The sequence below is a fragment of the Anolis sagrei genome, chromosome 4 (assembly GCF_037176765.1).
Source record: "Anolis sagrei isolate rAnoSag1 chromosome 4, rAnoSag1.mat, whole genome shotgun sequence".
Lineage (NCBI taxonomy): Eukaryota > Metazoa > Chordata > Lepidosauria > Squamata > Dactyloidae > Anolis > Anolis sagrei.
The window spans coordinates 207,246,344-207,271,050 of NC_090024.1; the positions used below are offsets into that span (position 1 = coordinate 207,246,344).

The following is a 24,707-nucleotide window of genomic DNA, read 5'->3' on the forward strand; positions in this document are numbered from 1 at the left end:
ATTAAGGCTAGCATTTTATACAATGTTTATATCTATTTTTTTCTTTGCCTCTTGTACTTGGAGTGTATATAACCACTAAATGAAGACTTACACCTATAGAATCACAGAATCATAGACTTGGAAGAGACCACATCCAGTCCAACACTCTGCCATGTAGGAAAAGTACAAAGCACCCCCAACAGATGGCCATCCAACATTTATAACCCACTGCTTCTCAATTTAAATTTCCAATCCCCAAAGTAAATATTGCAGCTCCACAACATAGTTTAGCCTTCAGAGGGAAATCCAATATTTTGCAGAGCTCTTTGGAAAAACTGCACAGAAAGCAATGGAGGCACTGGAGTTAAGAAGCTAGAATGCAACAAATCAATTGAAAATCAACAAAATAATGATTTATATTCTATGAAGTCTGTTATGATTTACATGACATAATAATATATGCATCTTAATTAGATGACCAGGGAAAAATTAAGTTCAATGGGGCAGTTAGGCTTTTTTCACTACCTGATGTGGGAGGAAATGAGCCATGACTGCCTTTGCCAGTTTTTTTCTACTCACCTTGCTTCCCTTTGCAGTGGCCATGCTACCACCTCACCACTGTTTACCCTCCTTTAGCCTGCTCTTGCTCCTTGTCTTGCAGCAACAGCACCACCACCTGTCTGAAGAAAGAAAGGGAAGAAAGCTAGAAATAAAAGTGTAACTGGAAGAAGGGGGGATGCATGTTGCACTGGCAAGAGAAGGGAGGTTTGGCACCACAAAGAGAGGACAAGGAAGGGGAAAGAAGCAAACTGTGGCATGCTGGAAGCAAGTTATCATTGGCAATCTCTCATGTCTGAATAGGATAGTTTTCCAAGCATAGGGTAGGCAGTGGCTCCTTAGGTGACTGCAGAGACCTATACTTTACCCACATGTTCTTCCACAGTGAGGACACTGGTTTCTAAGTAGAAGGTGGCCCAGTCAGGGTTGACTTGAAGTGCCTTCCTCTTGATACATTTCTCCCTTTTGCTCTTAGTTTGTACCCCTTTTAATTCCACAGCACTGTTGGCAACAGCTGACCTCCAGTTAGAGCGCTCAAGGGCCAGGGCTTCCCAATTCTCAGTGTCTATGCCACAGTTTTTAAGGTTAGCTTTAAGCCTATCTTTAAATCTCTTTTCCTGGCCACCAACCTTCTGTTTTCTGTCCTTCAGTTGGAAGTAGAGTAACTGCTTTGAAAGACAGTAATTGTGCTTTCTTTCGGACAATGTGGCCAGTCCAGTAGAGTTGATGGTATAGGATCATTGTTTCAATGCTGATGGTATTGGCTTCTTCCAGCATGCTGACATTTGTCTGCTTGTCCTCCCAGGAAATTTGCAGGATTTTTTTGGAAGCAACTCTGATGGAATCGTTCCAGGAGTTAGGTGTGACATCTGTAGCCGGTCCACGTTTCGCAGGCATATAGCACGGTTGGGAGGACAATACATTTATAAACAAGCATCTTGGTCTCCCTACAAATGTCCTAATTCTTAAACATTCTCTGCTTCATTCGGAAGAATGCTGCACTCGCAGAGCTCATGTGGAAGCAAGTAAGGGAGGAATGTCAAGGGAGCATAAGAGTTAAAGTGGGAGAGGGAAAGAGCAAGACATTATAAAGTGATGGAAAGTCGAAGAAAATTAAGGTTTGTGTCACAGGGTGAAAGAAGAAAGCGCAAAAGCCGGGTTGCAGCTGAACGTCAAAAAAACCAAGATTATGGCAACAAGAATGATTGACAACTGGAAAATAGAGGGAGAAAATGTGGAGGCCGTGACAGACTTTGTATTTCTAGGTGCAAAGATTACTGCAGATGCAGACTGTGGCCAGGAAATCAGAAGACGCTTACTTATTGGGAGGAGAGCAATGTCCAATCTCGATAAAATAGTAAAGAGTAGAGACATCACACTAGCAACAAAGATCCGCCTAGTCCAAGCCATGGTATTCCCTGTAGTAACCTACGGATGTGAGAGCTGGACCTTAGGGAAGGCTGAGCGAAGGAAGATCGATGCTTTTGAGCTGTGGTGCTGGAGGAAAGTGCTGAGAGTGCCTTGGACTGCGAGAAGATCCAACCAGTCCATCCTCCAGGAAATAAAGCCCGGCTGCTCACTGGAAGGAAGGATACTAGAGACAAAGTTGAAGTACTTTGGCCACATCATGAGGAGACAGCAAAGCCTAGAGAAGACAATTATGCTGGGGAAAGTGGAAGGCAAAAGGAAGAGGGGCTGACCTAGGGCAAGATGGATGGATGGCATCCTTGAAGTGATTGGACTGACCTTGAAGGAGCTGGGGGTGGTGACGGCCGACAGGGAGCTCTGGCGTGGGCTGGTCCATGAGGCCACGAAGAGTCGGAGACGACTGAACGAATGAACAACAACAACGTCACAGGGTAAGAAGAAGGAAAATGGGAGATGGAACCAGCAGGGAGCAAGGGGCCTGGCACACTTCGAAGAGGAGAGGGAAAATGATAGAGGAAAGTGGGAAGAGGGTGAGAGCTGCATGGAAGGACAAGGAACAAGAATAATAGAATAAACCGAATAATAGAATTAAAGAGACCCCAGCAACTATCCAATCTGCCATGCAGGAAAATATGATCAAAGCATGCCCAACAGATGGCCATCCAGTTTCTGTTTAAAAGCCTTCAAAGAAGAAGATTCCACCACACTCTGAGGCAGAGAGTTCCACTGTTGGACAGATCTTACAATCAGGAAGTTCTTCCCAATGTTTAGGTGGAATCGACAATACATGGAATCTTTTTCCCTGCAATTTTAATCCATTGTTCCATGTTCTAATCTTTAGGGCAACAGAAAACAAGTCTGCCCCCTTCTCAATTTTACATTCTTTCAACTATTTAAACATGGCTACAATGTCCCCGCTCCGCCTTCTCTTCTCCAAGCTAAACATACCCAGCTCCATTAGCCACTCCTCACAGAGCTTGGTTTCCAAACTTTTGATTGTTTTAATCGCCCTTCCCTGGACATGTTCCAGCTTGTCCATATCCTTCTTCAATTGTTCTGACCAAAGCGGAATATTTATTTATTTATTTACTGTCTTTTTACCCTGCTCTATCTCAACCCCACACAAGACCCAGAGCTTCTTCCAAAATGCCACATTAACATAAAAACATACAGATACAATATACACTGAGCATTAAAATCATGAAAAACATAAAACACTATCCTATAGATACATTAAATAAGCTGTTAAAAACATTGCACCTGGACCCAAAATCATAATCTAGAAGCTGTTCCAATCACACTGCAATTAACTTTATAGCTGCATATAGTCCAATACTACTCTCGAAATGCTCAGTTCCATTGCCAGGTTTTAACTTGCTTTCTAAAGTACAGGAGGGAGGGGGTGATCTAATTTCAATGGGGAGGGAGTTCCACAGTTGAAGGGCCACCACTAAGAAGGCTCTGTCCCCCGCCCCCACCAGCCACACCAAGAGCAGGGCCTTCCCAGAAGATCTTAGAGCCTGAGATGGTTGATATAGGGAGGTACATTCAGACAGCTAAGCTTGGACAGAATAGAGTGAGACTATTACTTCCCTAGATCTAAACATGATGCTCCTATTGATGCAGCCTAGAATCACAATGAATGACTGAATGAAGCTTTATTTATATTCCGCCCCATCTCCCAAAGGGACTCAGAGAGGCTTATAATGAAACAATAACATAAATAATCATAAAACACATAACAAGTCAAACAATTTAAATCACCAGAAATAAAACTAGTCATAATTAATAGCATGGAATATAAAACTATGTGAAAGTTTAGCATATAAAACATAAAAATATATTGAGAAGAACAAAGTACAGGGTAAAGAAAAAGGCAAAGAAAAGAGGTGTGGATTGTACATTTATCTTTACAATCCTCTATATATGTTATCCCATTAATCTGATGGCAGGAATTTGGATGTGGGTCTATTTCAATTCCAGTACTTTAAACGCTTTTTCTTCTGCAAAGCAGTTATTAAAAGGGCATCATGGTTGAGACACACTAGTAGGATAAATGCAACAGTTAATGGGTTAAATTTGCATAATTACAATGCAAATTAATAACACATGTAATTATGATTTGCGCAACGTGTAACCTGAATGCTCTGGTCTGAGGGGGTGGAAAATAGTAACCGTAAGCAGGATTCTTCCTGATTTCGTAACTCGGCCGACTGAGGTCTTCCTGCTGAAAAATGCCAGCTTAATAAGTGTTGCTACCTGAGGCAGAAGAAGAAAAAAAATATTTCCACAAAGTCAAGGTGCATAGTAATCAAATCCTTACTTACTTAGGCCAGCGCGAAATCTAAGATCTACCAGGGAGACCCTCCTCTCACTCCCGCCAATGTCTCAAGCACGGTTGGTGGAGATGAGGGAAAGGGCTTTCTTGGTGGTGGCCCCTCACCTCTGGAACGCCCTCCCTAGGGAACTAAGACAAGCCCCATCACTTGCCTCTTTTTGGAATGACTTGAAGACCTGGTAGTTTCATCAGGACTTTGATAAAGACTAGTCCCAGGCCCGATGCCCCTGGCCTCTAAGGCCCTTGTCCGTTCCCTCCACGTCCTCCTCCATGTCATGACACTGGTTTCCGGCCTAGATCTTCCTCTTCAAAATTGCAAAAAGGCACTGGAAAAAGTAGCCCCAGGCCCTACCCTGTCCAGAAATCAGGTCCACTTCCGGCACTTTACTCGTTCCCCTGACCTTTATTACTTCTACAGGAACCCTGATCAGCCCTTTCAACCTGACCTGGCCCACATATAAGTGGGGCGTTTGCAAAATTAAATTGGTTTATTGGACTTATATACATAGGATCTGTTAACAGGTTATATTTTAATGGCTACTCTATGTGTTTCATGTTTGTCTGTGGAAACCGCCTTGAGTCCCCTAGGGGAGATAGAGCAATATATAAATAACTAGCTGTGCCCTGCCACGCGTTGCTGTGGCCTATAGTAAAACTTATCAAAGTTGAGGTAGATATCTGGACTATTATGAAAGAGAGGTACCTACCTATTCCTTCCCCCTTTTCCTCCCCCTTTCTCTCCTTTCTTCCTTCTCTCCCTCTTTCTTTCTTTCCTTCTTTCACTACTTGGTTTCATCCTTCTCTCTTTCCTTCATTCCCTCCCCCTTTCTTCCATTGCCTTTCTTCCCTCCCTGTTTGCTTCCTTCTTTCATTTTTTATTTCCTTTTATTTCACCACCATCATAACAATAACAATAATGCAATGCATTGCCTCTGGGACCTGACACCTCTCCCATTCCCCCTAAAAGGGTCTCATAGGAACAATAGCATCATCATAATAATAATAGAAATAACAACCTTTACCCGCCACGTGTTGCTGTGGCCAATCTTCCCTCTTTCTCTCCTTCTTTCCCTCCCTCCCTCCCTCCCTCCCTCCTTCCTTCCTTCCTTCCTTCCCATCTTTCCTTCTCCTCTTCTTTCTCTATCTCTTTCCTTCCTTCTCCCTTTTTCTTTCTCTTCTGCTGTCTCTCTTTTCTTTCCTTCCATCTTTCCTTTTCTTTCCTTTTCTTCTTCCTCTAACTTTCCTTCCTTCCCCCTTTTTCTTTACCTCCCTTTCTCTTTCTTCCTTCTTTCCTTCCTTCCTGTCTTTCCTAGATTTTGACAGGGCGGGAAGGGGCGGGGTGGGGTTTGGAGGTGGCCTGAAGTAAAAGGAGGTAAGATTGGGGCAGGGGAGTGATGGAGTGTGGGGTTGCCTGTGTGTGTGCGGCGGCGGGGGGAGTGATGGAGCGTGGGGTTGCGTGTGTGTGTGCGGCAGGGGGTGTGTGTGTGTGCGGGAAGCGGTGTGGCGGGGCTTGGAGTGGGCATGGTTTCCGCAGAGGGAACGTTGGCCGGAAGGCCATGTGCGCGCGCGATGGAACTTGCGGCTGGGCGCCAATGCGCATGCTCAGTTGTTTTGCCGTTTTGTGAGTGTGTTGTGTTGTTTTTCATTTTGAGTAGATATGTTTGTACCTTGTGGGTTGTGTTATGGGCATGGGAATTTTGGTTAAGTTTCGTTGGGGTTTTTTTGAGTTTTGTTCTTTTGCCGTTTTGTGAGTGTGTTGCTGTGTTGTTTTTCATTTTGAGTAGGTATGTTTGTACCTTGTGGGTTGTGTTATGGGCACGGGGATTTTAGTTATGTTTCGTTGGGGGATTTTTGAGTTTTGTTGTTTTGCCGTTTTGTGAGTGTGTTGTTGTGTTGTTTTTCATTTTGAGTAGATATGTTTATACCTTGTGGGTTGTGTTATGGGTACGGGGATTTTGGTTAAGTTTCGTTGGGGGATTTTTGAGTTTTGTTGTTTTGCCGTTTTGTGAGTGTGTTGTTGTGTTGTTTTTCATTTTGAGTAGATATGTTTGTACCTTGTGGGTTGTGTTATGGGCATGGGAATTTTGGTTAAGTTTCGTTGGGGGGTTTTTGAGTTTTGTTTCCTCGTTGGATGCCCCTAAAAAATTTATATATATAGAAGAAGATGATGATGATTATTATAGGCGATCCCTCATTGTCCAAGTATGATTGCCTTCCAAATGCAATGTCTTGGCGGTGGATACGTAGGTGACTGTGGAGTCCCATTCTTGACCCACATGCTCTTACACAGTGGGGACATTAGTGTCCAGGTGGAAGGCAGTCTCAATCATGGTTGGTTTGATGTGTTTTCCTCTTAGCATGCTTCTCCCTTTCATCTTGCATTGTGCCTCTTTGAATTCCACAGCACTGATGGTCACAGCTGACCTCTAGTTAGAGTGCTCAACGGCCAGGGCTTCCCAGTTCTCGGTGTCTACGCCACAGTTTTTAAGGTTAGCTTTAAGTCCATCTTTAAATTTCTTTTCCACCAACATAGATTTCCATTCTTGAGTTGGGAGTACAGTAACTGCTTTGTGAGACTATGATCAGGCATTTGGACAGCATGGCCAAGGTTGCCTGAGGGGGTAAAGGAAAGGCCCCAAGATTGCTAGGAATGGTGGGAGTTGAAGTCCAAAACATCCAGAGGGCCCAAGATTGCCTGAGGGGAAAAAGGAAGGCGCCTGGGGCTGTTAGGAATGGTGGGAGTTGAAGTCGTAGGAGCTGATGGCGTAGGAGCATCATTTCAGTGCTGGTGGTCTTTGCTTCTTCCAGCATGCTGACATTTGCCTGCCTGTCTTCCCAAGAGATTTGCAGGATTTTCAGAGGCAACTCTGAAGGAATCATTCCAAGAATTGATTGTGACGTCTGTAGACAGTCCACATTTTGCAGGCATATCGCAGGGTTGGGAGGACAACAGCTTTATAAACAAGCACCTTTGTATCCCTAGGGATGTCCCGCTTAGCCCTTCTAATAGCCGAGGCCGAAAATTCCACATATTCAATCTGTCTATACAAGAGTAAACATACACTAATACATTAACATTTTGGTGCCCTCTCAAGACATCCCAAAACTACCGCCTCAGCCATTGTGCCTAATAGAAGCCATCTAAGTATGTGTTTTCCATTTCTGTTATCTCTTATCTAAATAGCCAATGTGGTATAATGATTTGAATATTATGCTAGGACATTGGGAGACCAGGCTTCGAATCCTCACCCGTCCTGGAAACCCAATAAGGCCACATCTACATAAACAATGTAATGCAGTTTCAAAGATTGTTTTGAAAAATCACCACAATATTTAGTACACCAGGCAGGGGCCAAATTTGGCCCTCTGGGTTTTTTGGACTTCAACTCCCACCATTCCTAACAGCCTCAGGCCTCTTCCTTTCCCCCCTCAGCCGCTTAAGCATCTGAGGAGGAAAAGGAAAGGGCCTGAGGCTGTTAGGAATGGTAGGAGTTGAAGTACAGAGTTGAAGTACAGGAGTTGAAGTACACCCAGAAGGCCCAAGTTTGCCTGAGGGGAAAAAGGAAAGGGCCTGAGGATGTTAGGAATGGTGGGAGTTGAAGTCCAAAACACCCAGAGGGCCCAAGTTTGCCTGAAGGGGAAAAGGGCCTGAGGCTGTTAGGAATGGTGGGAGGTGAAGTCCAAAACACCCGGAGGGCCCAAGGTTGCCTGAGGGGGTAAAGGAAAGGCCCCAAGATTGCTAGGAATGGTGGGAGTTGAAGTCCAAAACATCCAGAGGGCCCAAGATTGCCTGAGGGGAAAAAGGAAGGCGCCTGGGGCTGTTAGGAATGGTGGGAGTTGAAGTCCAAAACACCCTGAGGGCCCAAGTTTGCCTGAGGGAAATAGGAAAGGGCTCGAGGCTGCTAGGAATGGTGGGAGTTGATGTTCAAAACACCCGGAGGGCCTAAGTCTACCCATGCCTGTCCTACACTTTCCAGTCACCCCTTAAAACTACTTACTACACAGGGCCATATAACCCAGAATATCAAGGTGGAAAATAATAATAAAACTAATAATAAAACTTTATTTATATACAGCTCTATCTCCCCAAGGCGACTCAAGTAACAAACACCAAAACATACATAAACATAATATTATCAAAACAACACAAATATATTAAAAATAATCCTGCCTATTTGTGCTTGTGACACAACACTGTTATAGTACAAGTTTAGCATCCTTTATCCAGAGACTGAAAATATTTCAGAATCAGAAATTCTCTATTTAAGTGTCTTAAGATAGTGGTGCTTTTGCTTTCTGGTGGTTCAGTGGACATATACTTTGTTTCAGGCACACAAGGATTAAAATATTTTACCCCTTCAGGTTCTGTATATAAGATGTGCACGACACATACATGGAATTTCATGTTCAGACTTGGCTCCCATCTCCAAAATATCCCATCATGCCCATATATACAATACAGGCAGTGCCCAAGTTATGAGGAAGTTAGGTTCTGTAGGTCTGTTCTTAAATTGGATTTGTATGTAAATTAGAGCAGGTTCATTTTTTTAAGCGTAACTCCATCCAAATGTGTGTCCAAATATGTGTGTGTCTGTATTTGAAGCTTGAAACCACTTTAATTGCCATATAAAGGTAAAGGTACAACACAAAGGTAAAGGTACAACACATATAAAGGTAAAGGTACAACACAAAGGAACAACACAAAGGTAAAGGTTTTCCCCTGACATTAAGTCCAGTCATGTCCAACTCTGGGGGTTGGTGCTCATCTATTAATATTTATTTATTTACAACTTTTATATTCCGCCCTTCTCACCCCACAGGGGACTCAGGGCGGATTACAATGTACACATATATGGCAAACATTCAATGCCAATTTGACATACAAACATATACAGACATACACAGAGGCTATTTAACTTTTTTCTGGCCACCAGGGGAGCTGTCGCTTTCATCGTCCATCTGCGACGCTGATGAAGCACTTCCGCATTCCCTGCATGCTTCCCCGCTGGAATGCTTTGCTGGAGTCTTCTTTATGGCCTCATAAATCAGTTAATTTAGCCTCCCCACACTTTAAGGTTGTACCTTATTTTCCTACTTGACAGATGCAACTGTCTTTCGGGTTGCAAAGGTTGACAACAGGCTACACACAATTGTTTGGAAACCCACTCCAACCCGGGCTGGCTTCGAACTCATGACCTTTTGGTCTGAGTGATCTTAATGCAGCTGACACTCAGCCAACTGCGCCACAATCCCGGTGCGCTCCATTTCTAAGCTGAAGAGCCGGCATTGTCCGTAGAATCATAGAGTTGGAAGAGACCTCATGGGCCATCCAGTCCAACCCCCTACTAAAAAGCAGGAAAATAGCATTCAAAGCACCCCTGACAGATGGACATCAAGCCTCTGCTTAAAAGCCTCCAAAGAAGGAGCCTTCACCACATTCTGGGGCAGAGAGTTTCACTGCTGAACAGCTCTCACACTCAGGAAGTTCTTCCTCATGTTCAGATGGAATCTCCTTTCTTGTAGTTTGAAAATCCCACAATATATGCTTTAAACTGTGTTATCTGAGTCCTGCCATACAGGCCTGTAGCGAGGGGGGAGGGGTTAGGGGATCAACCCCCCCCCCGAAATGTTTCAGATTTTTTTTAAAAACCTGGTTTACTCATGAATTTTAACTGGTGAACCAAATCCCCATGCTAAGTCTATGAGATGCAAAAAATTAAGAGTCCCTCCAGAACTGTAAGCACTATCTCAAGCAAATATTGACAATTTATTCACACTGTCATTACTTGCAGGAATAGCCAATGTTGTGAAGCAACCAAGTTGGGGTGTGTGTGTTGAATGCTCTCATTAAGGAGGCCAGACTTGGTGGAGGTGGTTGACAGGGGCGGAGCTGCAGGCTATTGAAGGCTGCTCTGCCCTTTGCTGTGCTCTTTGCTTCAGCGTGAGCTAGGAGGCAGGCTTCAACACCCCCAGGGCAGCTCACCCATTACGCAAAGTAAGCATTTGCAGTATAGTTGATTTTGCCCAGGGGCGCTCTTGAGGAAAATAGACATTGACATATGCAAGTTGTAGCTACTGGGATGTATGTTGTTGTTCATTCGTCCAGTCGTCTCCGACTCTTTGTAACCTCATGGACCAGTCCACGCCAGAGCTCCCTGTCGGCCGTCACCACCCCCAGCTCCTTCAAGGTCAGTCCAGTCACTTCAAGGATGCCATCCATCCATCTTGCCCTTGGTCGGCCCCTCTTCCTTTTGCCTTCCACTTTCCCCAGCATAATTGTCTTATTTATTTATTTATTTACTTTGCTTGTATACCGCAGTTTCTCACCCCGTAGGCGACTCAACGCGGTTCACAACAAGAGCAAAAAAGTCAATCGTACAACATACAATATTTAAAACCATTAACAGCCTAGTATACAAATAATGACACATCAATAACAACACATTAGCATCTCGTAACTAAAATCGTGATCCAATTCGTCATCCATAAATCCGTTCCTATATTCATCGTTCAATTGCACTATTTATCTGAACGCCTGTTCAAACAGCCAGGTTTTTAGTTTTCTTCGAAACACGATTAACGAAGGGGCAGATCTAATGTCCATGGGAAGGGAGTTCCACAGCCGAGGGGCCACTACAGAGAAGGCCCTGTCTCTCGTCCCTGCCAGCTGTGCTTGCGATGCAGGCGGGATCGAGAGCAGGGCCTCCCCAGAAGATCATGGCGCTCCTTTATCTTCTCTAGGCTTTGCTGTCTCCTCATGATGTGGCCAAAGTACTTCAACTTTGTCTCTAGTATCCTTCCCTCCAGTGAGCATACATACATACTGGGATGTATAGTTCACCTACAATCAGAGAGCATTCTGAACTCCACCAGTGATGGAACTGAACCAAATATGGCACACAGAACTCCCACAACGAACAGAAAATATATATCAGTGATTGGTTGGGGGGGTGGGGTGCCAAAATACTGTTTGCTTACCGTTGAAAATTACCTAGGGCCGCCGCTGAATTACCTAGGGCCCCCCGCGAAATTTTCAACCCCCCCCCCCGAAAATTTCAACCCCTCCCGAATATTTTTTCTGGCTGCGGCCCTGCTGCCATATATCCCAGTTCAAAGAGAATCATGTGGGATTTTATCCAGCAGCGTCGAAGGGCCGTCCAAAAGTCAGCACCAACTCCCTGTGTTCTGCCTCAGAGAGGAAAAAGGCTGTGAAGTGACTGACAGTTGGTTCCCTTCTTAGGCCAACCGTCGTCCCGTTGACGCCACGCCCCCTCGCCTTGGCCACGCCCCCTGGAGGACCCTCCTTCTTCTCTCTCTAGGCAGGCGGGCGAGCGAGCTAGGGGCGCCGCAGCAGCCGTGGCGGCCATTTTGTGGCGCTGCTGCTCACAGCGGAGCGCGCGCGCGGAGGAGGAGGAGGACCCGCTCCCTCGCTCGCGCCTCTTCCCGCGCGAGACCCCCGGTAAGGACATGGCGCTCCTTCATCATCTTCCAAGTCGTTGTTTGGATGGAGGGAGAGGGGAATAGAAAGCGTGGCTCCCTCCGCGGCCCTCACAAAGGCGGCGGCGGCGGAGAGGGGCGGGGACCAGCCGCGGTTGTGACTGTGGGAGTCCCGGGGCCTGGGAGGGGTGGAAGGGTTACTTGTGCCGCAAGGGAGCCTCCCTCACGACCTGCTCTTCAGGGAAAGCGAAGGAGGGAAGCTGGGTAGCGGGCCCGCGGGCGCCTCTAGCCGGGCGGGATGTGGGCGTAGGGCTCGGCGGCCTGCTCTCGTGTGAGAGGCCGCTTCCTCTCCTCTCCTCGCCACGCGTCCCGCCCTCTTCCTTTCCCTTTCCCTTTCCAACGGTGGCCCGCAGCCAAAGGGGAACGGCACCAGCTGCGCCTTCCTTGAGCCTTCTCCGGGATGATGGCTTTCGAGGATAGCCGTAACGTGACCTTGATCTTCACCAGCCACGCTTCGGCATCAACCCCTGTCAGACCCTTTATGATTAGACCAATGTGGGTTCTGCATTAAGCCTACACATTAACCCCTTTCAGAACCATTATCGTGGCCAGCGTGGGTTCTGCCTTATCCACACACATTAACCTTTTGCAAAATCTTTGTCATGACCAATATGAGTTCTACATTAACCCCACACATTAACCTGCCCCCCTTCCAGCCAGGACCTTTATCATGACCCTTGTGGGTTCTTTGCTAATCCCACGCATTAACCCCTTTCTAAACCTATAAAGAACCTATACCAGGAATGATAAAGGTTTAGAAAGGGGTTGGTGCATGGGATTAACACAGAACCCACAGTGGCCATAATAAAGGTTTAGAAAGGGGGTTATTTGACACGACAAATAAACCCCTTTCTAAACCTTTATTATGGCCACTGTGGGTTCTTTGTTAATCCCATGCACCAGCCCCTTTCTAAACCTTTATCATTCCTGGTATAGGTTCTTGGCTCTTTATTAACCCCAAGCATTAACCCCTCTCAGAACTTCTATTATGACCAGTATGGGTTCTGCATTAACCCCACACATTAACCCCTTTCTAAATCTTTATCACAACCGAGGTGGGTTCTGCGTTAACCCCTTTCAGAACCTTTATTATGACTGGTGTGAGTTCTGTTTTAACCCCACATATTAACCCCTTTCAAAACCTTTATCACAACTGATGTGGGTTCTGCAGTAGTCTCACACATTAACTTCTTTCAAATCGTTTGTCATAACCGGTGTAGGTTCTTAATTAATCCCATGTGTTAACTACTTTCAGAACTTTTATTATAACTGGTGTGGGTTCTGTGTTATACACAATATTAACCTTTTTCAAAACCTTTGTCATGACCAATATGGGTTCTGCATCAACCCCATACATTACCCCATCAGACCCTTTATCATGATACTTGTGGGTTCTTTGCTAATCCCATGCATTAACCCCTTTTTAAACCTTTATTATGGCCACTGTGGGTTCTGTGTTAATCCCATGCATCAATCCCTTTCTAAACGTTTATCATGCCTGGTATAGGTTTTTTTTATTAACTCCACACGTTAACCCTAAGCATTAACCCCTCTCAGAACCCTTATTATGACCAGTATGGGTTCTGCATTAACCCCACACATTAACCCCTTTCTAAATCTTTATCACAACCGAGTGTATTCTGCATTAACCCCCTGCATTAACCCCTTTCAGAACCTTTATTATGACTGGTGTGGGTTCTGTATTAACCCCATGCATTAACCCCTTTCAAAACCTTTGTCATAACCGGTGTAGCTTCTTCATTAATCCCATGCATTAACTACTTTCAGAACTTTTATTATAACTGGTGTGGGTTCTCATTAACTCCTTTCAAAACCTATATCATAACTGATGTAGGTTCTTTATTAACCCCACACATTAACCCTTTTCAGAACTTTTATTACAACTGGTGTGGGTTCTGTGTTAACCCCACACATTAACCCCTTCCAAAATCTTTTATCATAACTGGGGTGGGTTCTGCATTAACACCCCACACATTAACTCCTCAGTGTGCATCAGTGCTCAGTGGTTTCTATAATCATAACCTCAAACTTGGTTTCAAGATTTTCTTTGTAAGCATTTGCATAACAAAATTTTTATTTATTTATTTATTTGGTGCATTTGTTAACCGCCATTCTCAGCCCTTTAGGGCGACTCATGGCGGTGTACAACATACATAAAAAGGCAATTTACAAAAAGGCAATTACAGAACAACATATTAACAATACAACAATTATAAAGTTACACTAAATAATCCGCTTCGTCTCATAGTGGAATCATAACCAATCTCATATTCCTTGTTCCATTCCAGTCATCTTTACCACATTATTATAGCACTTAATTAAATGCCTTCTCGAACAGCCATGTCTTAAGGCTTTTTCGGAAGGACATGAGGGAGGGCGCCTGTCTGATGTCTGCAGGGAGAGTGTTCCACAGCCGGGGGGCCACCACCGAGAAGGCCCTCTCTCTCGTCCCCGCCAGACGTGCCTGTGAGGCAGGCGGGATCGAGAGAAGGGCCTCCCCAGACGATCTCAAGGTCCTCGTGGGCTCATAGGCCAAGATGCGGTCCGAAAGGAAAACCACTTTCTTCAGTACTGGTTTGAATCTGCATTAAATGGCTGGCCTAGATGGGGCCTCAGTGGGCTTCCATGAGAATTTGAACTATGGTCTCCCAATGTTCTAGTACAACATTCAAGCCACTTTATCACACTGGCTCTTTAGATTGGGGCCACCTTTTTTCTTTTATATGATAAAATTGTAGCACTGGGTTTTATTTTCATTTGCGTAGTAGCTGTCTTTAGTCAGTATCTGTTTGAGAGCAATTTTCTGTAAAAAAATAGTATTTTAGTGGGTGTATTGATTTGCCACTCTGCACTTAATAATTGTTCCCTCCTCTCCTTTGACAGCAATTGCTTTTTGTAGTAAGGAAAGGGGAGTGGTGATGATAAATTGCTGAGAGCTGCAGGAGAGTATTATCTTTTTGACAGTCATAACGGGTTATATAATGCTTAGTTTTAGCAGTTGCTTACCTTTAGGGCTTATCATTTGAATAGGTCAGTGCTCCTAATGTGTTTAGGGACATTGTTTATGAGACCTTTTGATGAGTAGTTCATGGAACAGTAATACTAGCTTGCATCTTTGTTGGTCAGCTCCAAGTAGACCTATTTAATTGATTGCTGAATGATGACTCAACAGTAGTAAATCACATTGATTGAATGGATCTCCTGTTGTCAGGATTAAAAGGATTTGTACTGTGGCGTGTTATTTCAATTCACTTTTCTTACCTTTTTCCTATTGAAAGAGGTTGGAATGAAGAATATTATTGTGGATATTGGGAAAATTTGGGAACTTTGGACTGTTGTCTTTTCTACTGAATTTGGTATATTTTCCTTGCTGAGAAAAACAAAAGAGAAGATGTTTAGCATCTTGTATGTCTGTTGACCTGTAGTCATTTAATTTTAAAGGGGAAGATCTATGTCAGAACGGTTAGGGAAGAGTTATCCAGAGTTGGCAATTGACTGGAAAGCAAGGGGTGTAACCTGCTTATAGTTGGCTTTTCCATTCTTGTTAATGTTTCTTTGTAATTAAATCTTTACCACTTTCAAGATAAAATAGCAGTAAAATGGTGTTGTGACCATTACACTATAACTCTGGAGACAGGGTTCAAATCACCACTCAGCCATGGAAATCCATTGGGGCCCCTTCTACACTACCATATAAAATCCAGATTATCTGCTTTGAACTGGATTATATAGCTGTGTAAAAGGGCATAGGTTACCATAGGCAAATCACACTCTTTCAGCCTCAGAGGAAAGCAAAAGACAAATATCTGTAATTTTTTTCCAAGAAAACCCCATGACTTGATGGCATAAATGTTTTGAAGGCACATAGCAACAACAAAGTGACGAACTCATCTAAAAGCCTGTAGACCAACAGAATAACACCATTATCTTTTCATTAATGAAGAAAATTAGAAGGCAGAAGTTAACATAGCAGTCTTGTTAGTGTAAATTTCTATACTTCGTGCTTCAGAAAACTAAATTTAAATGGCCAATTCACTGAAGATAACATTTAGTTATATAGTTATGACAAACTCTTCATAATTTTGTCTAGCTTAGTGGTAAGTGATATTTTTATTTTTAAAATTTGTGTTAACAATCCCATATTTGTCACTTTAGAGAAATAGAGAAATATACAGTAAGAGAAATAGAGAAACTTACAGTAAGTGAAAAACAAATACATTAATAAAATGTAGTGATTGTACTTCAGGAAATACTTTCTATGGAACATGTCATTAGAGACCCTAAGCAAGAGAAATGCAGATGCATAATGAATCTCATTTAGAAGGCCATTATATAGAACTAGGGGCAAACCATTCTTGGACTACAAGCAAATGTCAAATCCATATTCTTGACTGCCCGTATTGTGTCTGTATCTAATACACCTGCGGAATTGTTTCGGGTGGTTAGGAATTGTTTCGGGCGAGAACCTTGACCACCTGGCAACTCGATGTGGCGAGTTCGCACATCATTGTGCAGATAAAATCGCTCAACTGCATTCCGAATTAGACACCGATTTTGATGCAGTGTCCACGGATGTAATCGAGGTACCTGTCTGTCCGGTTTTGATGGATTAATTTCAACCTGATCAGCCTGATGACGTGGACAGGATTCTTGGAGTGGTGAGGTCGACCACCTGTGCCCTGGACCCTTACCCTTCCTGGCTAATCAAGCTTGCCAGTGGTGGGTTGACCGAGTGGATCTCAAAGATTATAAATGCCTCATTGGAATGGGGACATATTCCATCTAGCCTAAAAAGTGCAATTGTGAGACCATTACTCAAAAAGGCGTCCCTAGATTCCTTGGTCCTAAATAACTACCGGTCAATTTGTAACCTCCCTTTCTTGGGCAAGATTCTAGAGCAGGTGGTTGCCTCCCAACTCGGGGGCATTGCACTGCAGTGGCTCCGCTCCTTCCTGGAGGGTCACTCCCAGTTGGTGAAGCTGGGGGGATACCTGATCGGACCCATGGCCTTTGACCTGTGGGGTCCCGCAAGGTTCCATTCTATCCCCCATGCTTTTCAATATCTACATGAAACCACTGGGTGAGGTTATCCGGAGGTTTGGAGTTGGGTGCCATCTGTACGCAAATGACACCCAACTCTACTACTCATTTCCACCGAATTCCAAGGAAGCCTCCCAGACCTTGAACCAGTGTCTGACAGCTGTGATGGACTGGATGAGTGCTAACATCCAGATAAGACAGAGGTCCTCCTGGTCAGTCGCGGGGCTGACCGGGGTATTGGTTGGCAACTGTGCTCGATGGGGTTACACTCCCCCTGAAGGCGCAGATCCATAGCTTTGTGGGTCCTCCTGGATTCAATGCTGTCGCTTGATGCTCAGGTGTCAGCGGTGGCCAGGAGGGCCTTTGCATAACTCAAACTTGTGTGCCAGTTACGACCATACCTCGTGAAGTCTGACTTGGCCAGGGTGGTCCATGCCTTGGTTACATCCAAACTGGACTATTGCAATGCGTAAGTTGCTGAGCCAAATTCAAGGTGCAGGTCATGACCTATAAAGCCCTAAACGGTTCGGGCCCCGCCTATCTCCGTGATCCCAGTTCCTTCAATGAACCGACGCGAACTCTAAGATCTTCCAGGGAGGCCCTCCTCTCAGTCCCACTATTATCTCAGGCACGGTTGGTGGGAACGAGAGAGAGGGCCTTTTCAGTGGTGGCTCCCCGCCTCTGGAACGCCCTTCCAAGGGAAATAAGACAGGCCCCATCCCTCCCTTCCTTTCGTAAGAGCTTGAAGACCTGGTGGTTTCAACAAGCCTTTGAAAATGGCCAGTTCTAACTCAGCCCTATACATTGTCGAATATGGCCTTCTACTTCCTACCAGTTACCCAGATCTTTTCCTTCAGTAGGCCCTGGAATGAACAGCCACAGACCCGTACCTAATATTATTGTTGCCTGCCATAGCATTGCATTTAATTCCCAGCCCCCCTAGAATTTTTGGGCTTGACCAAATCTTGGCCCAGCCTTTTAAAAAATTTAAATTGCCTTCAACAGACAGGATTATTTTTAATATATGTGTGTTATGGCAACAATTTTTATGCATATTTTGTTTTGTTAATCTTATGGTTATGTTGTTTTTACTTTGTATGTTCTGTGATTTTTACCTGGGAACCGCTCTGAGTCCCCTCGGCGAGATAGAGCAGTATATAAATAAAGTTTTATTATTATATTATATGTAATAACTAGGGAAGATGAGGATTTTAATAATGTGATACAGATAACTGCTATCACTTTACATCCAGCAATGAAATACTGGCCATTTACTCTACACTATGATAGATAAAGCAGTTCCCCTACTTCCCCCAATGTGGTGTTACCTCAGATATAGTATACTCAGAAGGTTGCAGTAGTTCCGCACAGAATAGGTGAGTGGGGTTTGAGTAACATCAACAATTTGCTGTAGCCAGGTTTATGCTGCTTCTTTTTCCTATCCAGATGAGTTATAAAGTCCTATTAGTATTGTGGCATGTGTGATACAGACTGCACTGTTTAGATTAATTAATCTTAAAATGAAATGTGATTTTTTAAATAATTGTGGGAAACCAATTTTTTCAGAAAATTGCTGTTGTCAAGTTTATACTTATATATAACCTGACCTCATGTATAAGTCGCGGGCAGGGTTGATTGCCAAAATTTGGGATTTTGATGTGACCCACGGATAAGTCGAGAGCAAATTTGTGGAGAGAGGGAAAGCACCAATGCCACCTCATGGGGCCAGTTGCTTCTTGCCTCTGACACCATTTCCCTACCTAAGCATTCACAAATGCCAGAAGCAACACTATAGCAGAAAGAGTAGAGGCAGTCAATCCTTCTTTTAGGTTCTCCAGGGCAGGCTAAGTTCTTGTCTTTTGCCACTCTACTAAGAGAAGGCGATAGTTCCTTTTTAAAAATAAGAGTTGGGGTGCGGTATACATTGGTCCGTAGATAAGTCAACACGTTTTTTGGGCTTGATTTTTTGACTAAAGTTTCTAGATTTATATATGTGTATACTGAATAGCAGGGGTCGTCAAACTTTTTAAACAGAGGGCTGAGTCACAGTTCCTCAACCTGTTGGAGGGCTGGATTATAATTTGAAAAAAAAAACCATGCATGAATTGCTATGCACACTGCACATATCTCATTTGTAGTGCATAAAACAATTAAAAACAATACAATAATTAAAGAACAATTTTAGCAAATATTAACTTATTAGTATTTCAATGGAAAGTGGACCAGTTTTTGGCTGATGAGATAAGATTGTTGTTGTTGTGTGATTTCAAGTGGTTTCAGACTTAGGTTGACCCTGAGCGAGGGCCAGGTAAATGACCTTGGAGGGCCGTATCCAGCCCCCGGGCCTTAGTTTGAGGACCCCTGCTGTATAAGGTAGTTGCTATTTGGTCTGTTGACCCCGCCCCCTTCTAATGTTGGTTAAATATAGGAATTGATTAGCCTTCTCTGATCTACTGCTCATAGATGTCTTGTACAGGAGCTCCCATCAGCAACAGCTAACATGGTAAAATTGAAGTCCAAAATATCCGTAGAACACCAAATTGGAGAACGCTGACATATACTGTATATGGTCAATAAATTTCTCCCAAAAAATTGTATCTGTTTCATTTACCGAAATAACGAGCCAGTGTAGTGTAGTGATTTGAGTGTTGGATTAGGACACTGGGAGACCAGGGTTCAAATTCTCTGCTCTTCCATTGCAGCCTATTAGATAGCCTTTGACAACTTGGACGGAAGAGCAAACTCCTGGACAAATTCTGCTAATAAAGCCCTGGGATTTGGTTTACCTTATAGTTACCATAAGTGACAAATGACTTATACAACAACAGAAAAAACTAAGTGTCGTGATTCTAAGAATCTATGATTCTAAGTTAGAAGTGAGAATCACCAGTTTTTAGAATTTTGAATGCACATCTCTATGTACTATATGGTATAGAAAATTTTCCAGGCTAAGCCTACTTGTTAATATTCAGCAACAAGAGGTCTAAGAGAACAGGAGATCAACTAAGCTTCATTCTTATATTTGAAGATAGTAATTTTAAGCACAACAAATTCTTGTAGAGCCCTAGTATTACTACAAGGTGCCATATGTATTTGTTTTGCATCTTGCCTTGCTTCTTGTGCACTTGATTCTTAAAGTAATTATTACATACTGCATAATGAATAAATTTGCAGGAACAATGTGATCTTATCTTTGTTTTTATTGTTAAGTCTATGCTTTGGCAGATAAGGATCCCTGGAAGCTTTTTCTTAACAAAGCCTGTTGTAACAGATATTTAAACCCCTAATAGCCCTGAGAAAGAGACATAGAATTGCTGTAGCACTGTATTACAAAGATGAGACATCGAAGTTGTGTTCACTGAATGCAGCAGAGCAGATTGTGGCTAATGTAGACCTATAGTGGCAAAAATATAGCTTGTTTGTCTGGGTGAGAAAGCTGATTTAGATGCTCTCATTGTTGTCCAGAGCTGCTTTCAGTGAGATGGTACTATTGGACTTCAATGTTTAAGCAGTCTGCAGGCAAGTATTGGTCATTGGTGTATGCTTAGAATATGCACTTGAATGCAGTAACTCAACAACTTAAAGAAAATATTTGATTACTTTTCAGTGCTGTTCAGACATTTTGGGCATTTGTCTGAAATTAATAGTGGGGTAGTGCAAGTCTGACAGTGGTACTTGAGAATAAATACATGATCAGTACTATAAAAATGGTCTTCATGGGATATGTGTTTGGTGAAAGAGGGGTTGCATGTTCAGTACTAAGATCTCATTTTTAGTGAAAACCTAAATTTCTTTCACATTGTTCATTCTTTCTACTCTGCAATCAGAGCAGCTCATGATTCTGTGGTATGTTAAGTGTGTAAATATGTATTTGTGAAATATTTTAATGCTGCTTAGTAAAAAAATTGTTTGAATGGATCTCTGTTGAGAAAGAATTAGCAAAGGACAAGATACCAATCACAAGCAACTTATATGCTGTACACACACAAAAATTAATCACAGTTCCATTTTCATAGAAAGCTTTAAAATATGTTTTGGCCATTCATTTAAGGAGATTACAAAAACTTCTGACGTATTGCATTTCTTACTATCCACTTCTAATAAGAAGTTGTAATTTATCTCTTCACTGTTGGATAAAGGATTTGTATCATAGTGTTTGAGAAGCGTCTGGCTAATTTATTTGAGAATTCAGGGCACTACTATTATTATTGTAGTTCTTGCTAGTAGCCATTTCAATAAATTAACCAAGAAATATAAGTGAATATTTGTTTAGCTTAATGATAGACTGGGTTATCTTGAATCATATGAAGGGAGAAAATTTAAATAACACATAAACTGTCTGGCTTTATGTCACCTTACTTTCCTCTTGTGTGTCATAATTTCTGTTCTTATTTGTCCATACACACACACATAGGAAGCTAGATTTCTATAGATAAGTTGCTTTTTACATTTGTGTAGAAGAGTAAGCAGCACAGTGATTTCATAGAATTAAAGATAGGAGATAATGTTTTGGAATGTCTATGGCAGTGGATTCCTAATTTTGTCAACTGGGTGGTATTCTGTCATATTCAGTGGTATGATATTTGAAAAAAACAAAGCTTTATTGTAGCCATGAAAGGGAGTAAATATCGTATCTACAGTTGGAAATTATTGGAAAAATACAGAACAGTTACGAGGAAATTCCTTGCCCATCCAGTTTGGAAGGTAATAACAGATTTGCCATGTTTGGTCATGTGCCAGAAGCCCAGCTCCATTATTAAACTTGCAAGCTGAAGTGGGATGGAAATAGTCATGACTTCTGAGGATGCCTGCCATAGATGCAGGCAAAACGTCAGGAGAGAATGCTTCTGGAACATGGCCATACAGCCCAAAAAACTTACAGCAACTCCGTTTTCACAGTTATACATCCAAGCACTTGACATTCTTGACCTTCTGGTGGCTCAGGGAAAAGGAGGGGGGCAGGTTCTGGCAGTTACAAATTTTGCCTTAGTTTTCAGCGCTAGGCAAAAATTGTTAATCTCTTGTCTGTGTACATGGTTGTGGATTGTAATCTAATTAATACAATGTTGTGATTCCCATGTAAACCAGAAAAATACTGAAATACTCAGTGTTGAGAATAGTATGTGCCCTACAAAATTTTATGTTTTAATGGAGAAATTTAAAAACTACAGTTGGACTGACCATAATGTTGAAAATTCAACAGATGAAACCTCTCTTAAAATAGCCCTGTCCCCATATAGAATTAACAATATATTTAATGCTGTAGCTAAGATGTATGGCATTTATTAGCTTCCTGTTGTAAAAATTTCAAATTCTGAAAGAAAGTTATTTGATTTTGTATAGTATTTTCAAATTCTTCCTTAATGTTTGAATTGTAAATATAACTGAGAACTGAAACCAGAAACAATTTCCTAAAACAAATATGTCGAAATTGAAGAGAGCAAAGAAAATGTAGACAGAGACGTGGTTCTTTAAAAAAAATTGTTTTAAAGAACCAATGTATTGAGATTGCCCACTGAGCAACCCATTTCATATTTCAGATTATTGATGCACTAAAATCTTTTGAGATTTTGTGCTTTTGGAAGGACTTTGCGAGGTTCTTTGCACTACTACTCAGTAATTTGTGTCCTGTATGTAGACAGTTCATTAATCACTGAATCATTTCAGTAAAACCACCAGATGAAATCCTACTGTACTGTTAAATCAGAGAAAGAGCAGTACCAGATGGAAATGTAGTAGAAAATCATATTATGTACATAAAGATTCAGCAACATCTCTTGCTCACTCAGTTTTTCACCTAAAACACTTGATTCATTAAGTAACATTGCTGTGGTATACTGTTATTTTTTTCAGAAAGACTTGTCTGTAACCTTACTGGTTTTAGATATAGACAGTATAGCCATATAGAGGTTGTTAGAAATTGCCTGATACCAGTAGACATGTTAATCATAACCACAGGTTGAAACGGCACAAAGATTAACCATGCATTGCAACCAATCAAGCAGAATCAAGCTACTTCTTAAGTGACAGTAGTATAGTGAGCTGTCGCCACATGATAATCACAGCACTATTATTTAAACTGCTAACATGAAACAGGTCATAGTCATATGATGTTACTAATGGAAGTTGTGCCTCAAAAAAGATTGAAAACAAAAATTCTGTACAATATTGGACTGAACTGCTTTTGATATATCTTGCTACTTTTACACCGGAAGAAGCCTCTAGAAGGTGTAGAACATCTGTTGGTTTCACTAATCAGATTTCAGTTTTATTGAGATTTGGGATACATCAGCAACTATTTTGGTCTTGTGGGGAGACCAAAATGTCTTTATAATACTAAGAATATAAAAATAACTTTCTTGAAGTGTTAAATTGTTAAATTTTAATATGTTAAGACAGGTTAGAAAATAATCAGAATGACTTGGGTTCTGGTAATTGATGTTTACTTGCATTTTTCAGGGGAATAAAAGAGGCGTCTTATAACAAAATGAGAAAACATCCACCAAACAGAAGAGGTATCAGCTTTGAAGTGGGAGCCCAGTTGGAAGCCCGAGACAGATTAAAAAACTGGTATTTCTTATTTCATGATAAAACTTGGATACATTTTTGTGATGCTGTCCGATTGTGTTATAAACAGGGAGTCAAACCAAAACACATTCCAGTTTGCATCTGATTCTGACTCAGCTGTTAACAAAATTATCCTGATACAGACCTGAATCCACTTGATTCTGTTATAGTTCATATGAGATAATATAAATTTGCATAAATGATAAGGTGGTTAGTATCAAATTGATATTTCTCATGATGTTACAAAATGCAATCTATCCTAATGCTAGTCAGTTAGATATACTGAAAAGAAAAAAAAACTCTCTTCACATACCAAATTTAAAAAACATTTAGAAAAAAAAATGCTTCAAAAATGTTTTAAGGCTTGGTGTCCCTTAAAAAATAGTGATTTGTTAGAGTGGAAATCAGCAATGAACTGAAATGTTCATTCCTCTTGCTTCATAAATATGGCTTGTAGAGAAAATTCTCAATTTGTTAAAAATTTTTCACGTGATGTTTGAATCGGGAAACACCAATTTAAACATTTCCTCCAAACCAAGATAAGTAAGTATATTGTCTAAATACATGTCTTACTTTACTGTGAGTAAACCCAGTAAACCCCTCCCCCCATTACCATTGGTGTCAGAAGGTTTCTACTTTTGATCAACCATAACTTCCCATATTGAATCTACACTCTGTTTAGTTCTAAATAAGCCCACTGTGATTTAAATTATCATAACTAAGTTAAGAGTAGTCACATTCCCAACAATATTTACCTGTACTGTGGTTAATCAAAAGCAAAAATTATTGAGCTCTTTCTTCTAGCTATGCAAAGGAATGGAGTGCCCATGCCTTAGAAGAGACAAGGTTCATACACACCTCACTAACCATAGCATGACATGGCATCTGGAAGTATTTATTATGTCTGAATGAGACCTAATATTATAGCAACTGGCTGAAAATTCTAGCTGAAGAGAGGCACTTTACAGTGCTCAAAAAATATTGTCTTTTCCTCCTCTTTCCACCCCAAGGCTGTTCAGTCTGCTTACATTGGATTGAATGTTTAAGGAACAGATTTCTATCCTACTTGCCACAGAAACCTGGATAAAACTATTATATATGAAAATACTTCTAGATATTAGTTCTGCAAGCTCGTTATTCTTGTTGGAAGCCTGTAAGTGATTATCAACTTCAGTTTTTTTAGTCATACCCTTATTACACATTAATATTCTGCAGTTTTTCCAGATTTTCTTCCTAATCTAGTTCAATCACTGATATGAGATAAAAAATACTCTTACCG

At 42.0% G+C, this 24,707-nt stretch overlaps 1 protein-coding gene across 5 annotated transcripts in view; it reads left to right on the forward strand.

The window, feature by feature from the left end:
- Positions 1–11,625: 11,625 nt before the first annotated feature.
- PHF20 (PHD finger protein 20) overlaps positions 11,626–24,707 on the forward strand; it is a 41,717-nt gene continuing 28,635 nt past the window's right edge. For 4 of the 5 annotated variants that reach the window (XM_060772396.2, XM_060772398.2, XM_060772399.2 and 1 more), the window contains exons 1-2: positions 11,627–11,762; positions 23,321–23,431. In XM_060772396.2, the coding sequence (XP_060628379.2) occupies positions 23,349–23,431 (83 nt within the window). In that variant the 5' untranslated portion in view covers positions 11,627–11,762; positions 23,321–23,348. Of the gene's footprint in view, positions 11,763–23,320; positions 23,432–24,707 lie in introns of all 5 variants that reach the window. The other variant, XM_060772397.2, reaches the window with a different exon arrangement.